The sequence below is a fragment of the Salvelinus alpinus genome, chromosome 26, assembly GCF_045679555.1.
Source record: "Salvelinus alpinus chromosome 26, SLU_Salpinus.1, whole genome shotgun sequence".
Lineage (NCBI taxonomy): Eukaryota > Metazoa > Chordata > Actinopteri > Salmoniformes > Salmonidae > Salvelinus > Salvelinus alpinus.
In genome coordinates, this window is record NC_092111.1 from 23394448 (window position 1) to 23404319 (window position 9872).

Consider the following 9872-nt stretch of genomic DNA (forward strand, 5'->3'; position numbering starts at 1 on the left):
CTGTCAATGCCTGTCATCACTGTTTGATATCTTTTACTGCAATAAAAACCAAGTCAACCTGAAGTGAGGGTGTCCGTGTGCCTTTCTTCTGCGTGGCTATATGAAGTTGGTTACATGTACTGTATATATATTATATATACTATGTAGATTTTTTTACTGGACTGATGGCCTGCATCTGATGGTCAGCCTTCCCTCTGCTGAGAAAAGACTGTTCCAGCTAATGGCGAAACTCAAGTCGCACTGAATTATTTCTTCCTCATGCAACAAATTGTTACTCCTATGACCAGAGAAAGTGGAATATTCCTCGAAATTAAAAAAAATACACAAGCCGCTAACAATAACAATGCAAGTTTATCAGAACACTTCGCAATACTCATTCATTGCAGCTGCAGTGCTGGTGGCTTATAAAGCTTATATGGCTTATAAAGGTGCTGAATAACAACTTAAACATGAACTTACACATAAAAACAGAAGCCTTTTACTGTATTCGTAATCTCACAGTATCAATTTTTCTGGGAATTTGAGGCTTCTTTTTACAATCTATAGATTGAGGAAACTGCAGACACGGTGATCTGAGCTATCTGGTTGGCCAGAGGTAGGTGCACTTGATTTGCTCCCTGGGCCTGCCGGGTAGCCGGTGTTCTACCTTCAGACACATAAAATTATTCAAAATGGGAACAATTTGCCTTCCCGGCGCTATGGCTGCTGAATCAAGTGCACCTACTTCAAACAGAATGAAACAAATAAAAAATAGGAATGCAAGGCTTTATCATAGTTTTTTTACAGAAATGTTTGGTGATCGACTAGGAATACCTTGGAGATCGACCAGCCGATCGTGATCGAAATGCTGGTGACCACTGCTGGAGGCGAATAACCTCATAATATTTTACGCCTACATTTAGGCTACATCAACAAAATAGTGTGGTGACTGACAGAACTTTCAGTTTATTAAGGCCAGGCACTACATCTTAATAGTGTCCAGTGGTGGCATGCACAATAACAGGGAGCCAGGGAGACGTGCAGTTAACCAAATCCCCTACTTTAATCTTGAAATATAACTGTGACTTTATTCTTAAAATATTTACTTTATTCTCAAAATTAAATTTGGAGTTTATTGCTGCTTTATTCTTAAAATGTTGCCACTTTATTCTAGAATTATTTTTTAAAGTACTATTGTGCAAAAATATCAAATAAATCCAAGTACCACCACACTTCGCAATTTATTTCCCTCTTTACTTGGCCTTAATACTACTCTATCGGTTTGTGTAGATTGTTGGCAAAAAAAAGACAATTACTGATTGAAACAATGATTGAATAACAGTTTTGGACGAGATGGGTCCCGTTATGTCTGACGGTTTTGATTGAAGATCTGATAAGATTCAGTGTCAAAAATATTAAAAAGAAATAGAAAATCAGAAAGGGGGAACATACTTTTTCACGGCACTGTGTGTGTACATTTATTTTGCAATGCTCTCGCTCACAATGTGGCCGGTGTAGTTTCTATGTAAGGCTTTAGCTCGGTAGGCTAATGCACACACTTGATCCATTAGTCATGATTAGGGTTGCACAATTCTGGACACTTTTCCAAAATTCCCAGGTTTAAAAAAATTCCAGTTGGAAGATTCCCGAAATCAGAAAGAAATACGCAGGAAATCTGGAATCATACAACCAGGATTTTTTGAAAACCTGGGTATTTTGGGAAAATTACTGGAATTTTGCAACCCTAGTCATGATTCATGCAGTAGACCAAACTTCTATGAGTCACAGAAAAGTTTATGCTGATGCCTGGTGGAACAGAGAGCAGTGACAGAAGTGACTCCTTGTAACATTCTGTGACTTCCTCTCTCCCAGGTTGTCATCGTGTAACAAGTTGTTAGGTTCAAATTTTTCAGAGTAAATAACTCACGGACACTAGAGAAGCTTAACCAGGTTTAATTCTTCCCAAAGGGTCGTTACAGCTGTAATTCTGCCAAAAACATGTTCTCACCATCACAAGTATATATACTCCACTTTAGACACCCCTCCTTCTCTCCAATCCTTACATCTTATGGTTCGACAGGAAGAGAGTAACAGGATAATAAACCGTTATTTCTCCCTTCAGGGCATCTGACCTGACCTCCTGACCTCCTGACCTCAACCCCTCCTTCGCCTAATCCCCAGATGTCCTCTCGTATCACCTATCGCACTCCCGTGACTCTCTCCCGTCCACCCAGCACATTCCACAGCCTCTCTGTCTCTCTACAGATCTCAACCCTTTATATACTCTGCGTCTGATCCTTCATGTCTTTAATATCTCAATGTTCAAAGTTTACCCTGAATCCAACAATGTTAAATTGTCTCCCTGTATTATTCAATGGGAGAATCTCAATTTGTTTTGCTCTCCTCCGTCCTCTCCTCTCCACTTTGAAACAGGTCAAAGGTAATCGAGGAGCAGAGGCGAGAAGAGGAAACGTGGAAACAAATACGCTTGTATGAAATGAGACCCTCCTTCTCCATCAGGCAAAGGATGTTTAAAGGGGTGGAATCCCACAATAAATGTGTAAAGTGATAAAAACTAATTTAGCAAGATATTTTAATGCTAAAAGGATAAGACGCATATCATTTTAAAATGTGTGCATGCTTTTCTCCTTCAAGAAAACAACAGCTGATTCAAAGAGGGTGTGGCGGATATAATGACCGTGGACACCGTGACGATAATCTTGTGCATCCTCTGCCGAAGTAGATAATCGAGGAGGGGAGCAGACTCCTTTGTTTGCCTACTAACGAATTGACACTGCTTGACCACTCAGGAGGACTGAGGAGTCAAGGAGAGGACAAACTTTTCCCCAATTGAGAATCTCCCTATGACTTCCTACTTTTTGTGATGTAACATGTTAAAGTGTCCCCCTGTAATATTCTGTATCCTCCTCTCTCTTAGGTCTCCTTCTTCCTGTTCATAGTGTTTGTGGTTTACACCATGCTGCCGTTCTCCATGAGAGGAGCAGTCATAGCCAGCATCATCACATGTTTATCACACACAATCACACTCAGTGTGTGTCTGGCGTCTACTGCAGAGGCCTTTGAACCACTGGTGTGGCAGGTAAGAGAACACACACACACACATTTGTTAAACACATACACAGATGCAAAGTGATGGATGAGTACACACACACACACACACACACACACACACACACAGACACACACACACACACACACACACACACACACACACACACACACACACACACACACACACACACACACACACACACACACACACACACACACACACACACACACACACACACACACACACACACACACACACGTTCTGATCTGTCTGTTTGAGCACCCAGGGGCGGACTTAATTATTTGGAGCCCCCAGGCATGGGATTTAAATTAAAGACATTTAACTGTAAAAATGTATTACCTTTTAATGTGTCATGAACACAAGCAGTCATGAAGTTTTCATCTGATTGTCAAACAAATCACTTCAAAAAGTAGGCTACCTTCGCGCATTCATCCAAAATCATTACAGCATCTGAACAGTGCACTGTGCAACCGCTAACTCTCCTTCAATTCGCAAGTGGCTGAAACTATCTCACTGGAGAAAGCATCCGAGAGAGCGAAACAGCTCCCCTCTGTCTTGATATATGTAGCCCATGTATCTGATGCTGTCTGGCCAAAAATAGTATGACATGCCAGCATCAGATACATGGGCTACACATACAGTACATGCCCACTGCCTCTGCCGTGACAACGATAGCAGTATTATCAGCAGCATTCTTTTCTTACTAAAGAAATGCTTATTCTATCCCCCTAGAGTCTAAGGGCCCAGGGCTGGGCTTCTACTAAGCTATCATATGGAATTGTTTTAACATGGTCATACCAAGGATCATTTAGCTATTTGATTTAGAATTGTAGGACCCTTGTAGAAATCCCCCAAAATATATTTAAAAATATTTGATGAAACACTGAATTTTGCCTTACTGCTATTAGCCACACAGAAACGTATTGAATAACAAATTCACACATGGAAAAACAGATAGTCAAACATTTTATCAAAAGGAAGTAGTTTTTGAAGTGTCTGTCCTATATCTGAGATATAAGAAAGCTCAAGATTTTTTTTACTGTGGAATTACCTGTATACCTTTTTTACATGGAAATGCCCTATTCACTTCCATACATTTTTCGGCCCATGTACCGGTTTACCTTCAGACGAGTCCCGTGACACTTGTGGGGGTCGTAGAGCAAAACAGAAAAACCCCATCGTGGGCATGAGAGTCTCATCTTTCCATTCAAATTAGCATGTAGCCCAAACCGCTCGGACGCTATAGGCGTTTTCGTGAGAAGACCGATTTTCGGGATGTCTCCTGGTCTGACAAACACGGCATAGCTCAACCGCCTTTCACCTCAAGTGGAATTGTGACGCAGACCATGCAAAAAAGATATATCTAGCTTAAACAGACGGATTTTGGTGGGGATTTAAAAATTATTATTATTATTTATTATGCCTCAAGGGGAACATGGGGGGGCCTCAAATGAAGAAATTATTGTATTATTATTTATTTATTATATATATTTGTGTATTTACTTTTTATGATCAGCTCATGAGGCCCCTTGATGATGTGAGGCCTGAGGCAATTGCCTCTTCTGCCTAATGGTAAGTCAGTTTGAGCACCGGATGATGACTCATACCTTTACAGAGTGCCCTCGAACAGAGCTGCAATAGCTGAGTGTGTGTGTGACTCATTGAGACCCATTCTATCCAGCACATTGGCATTTATTGAGATGACTCATGTACTGGAGGCAGCTCTGCAGATTGGTCTCTAGCTGGAACAGCCGTAAAGTCATAAAATCTGATTTTAAACCTATCCCTAACCTTAACCACACTGCTAACCCTAAATTAAGACCAAGCTCCTTTTTATGAGCCTATCAGCTTTGCCTGGTCTCTCTCTCTCTCTCTCTCTCTCTCTCTCTCTCTCTCTCTCTCTCTCTCTCTCTCTCTCTCTCTCTCTCTCTCTCTCTCTCTCTCTCTTCTCTCTTCTCTTCTCTTCTCTTCTCTCTCTCTCTTCTCCCTCGCTCTCTCTTTTTCTCTGTCTCCCTCTACTCTGTGTGTGTCCTCAGTACACTCTTCATTACCAGAGTAGAGCTCTCAGTCTAAATGAACTGTCCTATAAAGACTGACTGGGGCTGGGGCTAGAGGCTGAGCCTCTGTCCCAAATAGCACCCTATTCTCTAAGGTCCCTGGTCAAAAGTACTGCACAACATAGGGGATAGGCTGCCATCTGGGATGCAGCCTCGGAATAAATGAACTGATCACAATAACCTGCTCTACAGAAGCTAGATAGGTCAGTGGAGCTACAGCAGGCCTTAGTGCGTCATTATGTCTGTGCTGCTGGTCTAAGCTAACAATATTAGTGCCTACACAGAAATAAAAGGCTAGGATGTTGCTCACAAAGTCTGTCACATACGTGTGCGTGCAGGTAGGCAGACAAGTGCACATGCACACACAGGCACACACACACACACACACACACACACACACACACACACACACACACACACACACACACACACACACACACACACACACACACACACACACACACACACACACACACACACACACACACACACACACACAGCCACAGCCAGTCTCAATCCCTCTCAGGTAAACAAACGTGTATGTGTTTGTCTGTGCGTGCGTGTGTGTGTGTGAGCAAGTACATGCCTGCCAAGCGTGTGACAGACTTTGAAGGGTGCATGTTTGTGTGCCTGCATACACATACACACACACACACATACACATACACACACACACACACACACACACACACACACACACACACACCATGGTTTACTGGAAAAACCCTTTCGAGGTCTCTGTAAATAAACGTAAATGTAATAAACATACTTATTGCCTGGTCTTCTAAAGACCTGTGTCTATTTATTTACAGGGCTTTGATGAGCCTGATGTTGACCTAGTGGGGAACTAAATGAACAAGATGTGTGTACTAGGGCAGGTTTATAGGGCAATAATGTGTTATTGAGTTGTATAGATGGACATTGAGTGATTAGAATATAGGAGACTTCATCTGCACTGGCGTCAGACACTGACCATATCTTTATGAGTCTCATCTTCGTGTGTGTTAGAGAGAGGGAGGAGATGAGAGAGGGAGGAGATGAGAGAGGGAGGAGATGAGAGAGGGAGGAGATGAGAGAGGGAGGAGATGAGAGAGGGAGGAGATGAGAGAGGGAGGAGATGAGAGAGGGAGGAGATGAGAGAGGGAGGAGATGAGAGAGGGAGGAGATGAGAGAGGGAGGAGATGAGAGAGGGAGGAGATGAGAGAGGGAGGAGATGAGAGAGGGAGGAGATGAGAGAGGGAGGAGATGAGAGAGGGAGGAGATGAGAGAGGGAGGAGATGAGAGAGGGAGGAGATGAGAGAGGGAGGAGATGAGAGAGGGAGGAGATGTTTTTCTCTTGATTGAGTCATTCACAGGTGACTCTTTCAGTATTTGATTCAAGTCTCCAATAGCATCTGTCTTCTTCTATACCCCTGCTTTTTCACCAGCTGACCATTGTGAAGTTTCATCATGTCTGTATGAGGCCCAGTTAGGGGGTCTCTGTGATGCGTGATGCCACTGTGATTGCCAGAGGTGAGACCAAGTCACTAATATTCAAGTCACAAGCTAGTTTCAAGTCATAACGTCCGAGTATCAAGTCGACTCAGAAGTAGAACGGGTCAATTCTCGAATCAAGTCCAAGTCGTGCATTCTAAGAGAAAGTTGAGTCCAGTCACAAGTTTCTTCAAGTCAAGTCTCAAGTCAAGTAAAAAAAAATATATACATGCAATGTCTTGTTCAACTACAAATAGTGACCTTGTGACTATAAAGTTCTCTCTGACATTTTAGTCAGAAATGAGTTAGTCACATATAACAGATCTTTAGATGGTTCTTCGTATGTCTGTGGAGATTTCTGAAAAAGTACATTTTATGTAAAAACTAGAAAGTTCTATCTGCATAAACCCATTTGAACTTGGCGCTTCAAGCTTATATATGCAATCCAATCACAAGCCTGCACAAATACAGATGGACCAATCAGAACACGTCTTTGCCATTTCCCTCTAAGTATGGTCTAGCTAGTCTAGCCAGCAATAATGGCCCTCAAGCAAAAAAACAACAATGTCAGAAATCTTCAAGTAAATTATGTTGTCACATCGTTTTTCAGTGATGACAATAATTTGTCTGATGATCATAATAAATGTCTTAATGTATTTCATGATGTGTTCTGACTATCTTGGGAAAATAGCATGTAAATCTTAGTGGGGCAAACACATTTTTCTGGGTGGATGCATGCCAGCAAAGCCACTACACAACACAGCACTAAGCATTACAAATTATTTGGGTGAGACACATGGCCTACTAACAGCTTACTACACAACATACACTTAGTATTACTTTCTTGGCTACAGTATACATATCTCCGTTGCATATTACATCATTTATGCAGCAGCATACAATCCATTTTTGGACTCACTTTATTGTGCTGTGCTCATTTGAACAGGAAGGTGGCGCGGCGGTCCTTCTTGTGGGCTCCAGAAAGAGGCCCGGAATCCCAATTTAGAATTCAGTTGGATGACCGCAACAACAAAAAAATCCGTATTTTCCCAGTCAGACCTAGTTTTATCCGAGTTCCCAGTTGTCTTGAACTCACTGAAGTCTGAGATTTTCCAGTTCTGAGTTTCCAGTTGTTTTGAACTTGGCAGAAGTCATGCTGGATTGATAGCATGGCCAATGTATTCAAACTTTCCTAGCCCATGGCATTACCCCCTTTTTTGTGATATCCAATTAGTAGTTACGATTTTGTCTCATCGCTCCAACACCCCTACGGACTTGCCAAAATTTGAGAGCCAAGCTGCACTGCTTCTTGCTCGCTTAACCAGGAAGCCAGCCGCACCAATGTCTCAGAGGTAACACTGTCAAACTGTCAACCGGAGTCAGCTTGCAGGTGTCCGGCCCACCACAAGGAGTCGCTAGAGCACGATGAGACGATCCCGGACGGCTGAACCCTCCCCGAGCCCGGACGACGCTGGGTCGTATGATGTTGACATGATCAGTCCAATCAAAGCTACGGTAGATATAACGTGATTTGACATCATTTCATCTGTGGCCAATGACCTTGAGCCTTCTTGGATGGGCACTTCTAATGTAAGTTCACGGCAGCACCCAAGGGGCTTGAATTTTCTAGCTCTACCCGTAGATTTTGCGGCGACGTAGTGTCCCCATGAGTGACAGAACACTGAGCCAATCACGGCGCAGCTAGAGAACATTACCAACAACTACGCTCCGTGTTTTCCGCTGGCTGCCCCTCCAACCACCACAGAAAGCACTGAGCTAGGCTGAAACACCTGCATTTTGGAGCTGCCTTACTTAAGAAAGCAAAAAAGAGACCATGTTTGTATGCGGCTATTAACTCAATGATTATTTATTTTTGACATTGTTTGCAAACGGATATGTGACACATATTAATGCCAAAATAACATGCAAAACAGGAAACAACAAAAAAAAACTGCCCTGAATCACACGTCGCAAGTGGTCTTCTTAAAAACTGAACATGTCTAACTCAGAAGAGTCAGCTGGAACCTTATAGCTGAACCCAGATTGACATGTCTGAGCCATAAGGTTCTATCTGAGATTGCACACCCCTACACACCCCTGTATTGATGTACAAATGTCTCAGGACTTTGATACTCTGTACTTTAGGTACCTTTAAGGTGAGGACCTTTGTGGGTTATAAAAGAAGAATTCACTACCAAAAAGTTCTGAAATCTGGGATGTGAAAACTTTGATGCTAAATATCTCAGAACTATGCTTTGCGCAGATAGAACCTTATTGTCCCAAGGTCACAAAATGTTTGTCTATTTATTGAGGCTACCAGAGAGCCCTTTTCATAATTTTTGCTACAGATAATTTTGATTATATAATAATTACTTTTAAAAACAAACTCAAAATGCAAGCTTCATAAGTAAATTATACATTCCAAGCAATTTTGGCATACCAAAACACCACTAAGCCCATGCTAGTAATTGTTGATTGACGCCCCATTGGTGGTGAGCTCGCAAAGTAAACAGTTAATATCCTTAATCAAGTTTTGGAGCTGCATATTTATTTATGGGAATCTTCTCTCCCTACAATTTCACGGTGGCGCTGCACCCGATCCAAAAGCTGTACATCAAATCATCACTCTATTCGCTTAACGTTTTGACCCGCGACCTCCCTAAAAGGAGTGGTTGAAAGCTTGAGACCACAGCGCCCGACATGCACGCGCGCACAGGGCGAAAAAGTGCGCACAGGATGAAATTAAAAAGCGCGCACAATCGCTGCGCAAAGGTAGTCTGTCATTACAGCCATAAACCGTGATGCATTTTAAAAACGCTTTAAAAAGATACATAAATAAACTGCGTTTCACACCAGCATTTTGAGCTTAAAGTCATTAATGTTAGTAGTCAATGTCAACTAGGGATATCATGTCACATTGTCACTTCTCTGGAGCCCAGACCAAGTAGGATGATACGACCTACCTCTATGCAACGGGGGTTGCAGGATCTGAAGGAAAGGATGATTTGTCTGTAGCCTTTTTCTTCCTCACAAATATCGTAATTAATTCGCCAGAAAATGTTACATCTTCATCCCATAGCTACGTATTGAAGGTAGTGTGATGTTACAGCTATCACTGAGGTATATCATTATATATATATATATATCATCATAACCCACCCAAACTAGGCATATCTGAAATATGATCAATGAAATCAGCAGGTAGCCTATTGAACGTGCGACACTGTCTCTGGATGTGTGGAGAGTAGCCTAATCCACTTAGACTCTGT

The 9872-nt window shown here is 42.2% G+C and overlaps 1 protein-coding gene across 3 annotated transcripts in view; it reads left to right on the forward strand.

Moving 5' to 3' along the window:
• adcy2b (adenylate cyclase 2b (brain)) overlaps positions 1–9872 on the forward strand; it is a 92123-nt gene that overhangs the window by 29327 nt on the left and 52924 nt on the right. For all 3 annotated transcript variants that reach the window (XM_071368305.1, XM_071368306.1, XM_071368307.1), the window contains exon 3: positions 2918–3079. In XM_071368305.1, the coding sequence (XP_071224406.1) occupies positions 2918–3079 (162 nt within the window). The remainder of the gene's footprint in view (positions 1–2917; positions 3080–9872) is intronic.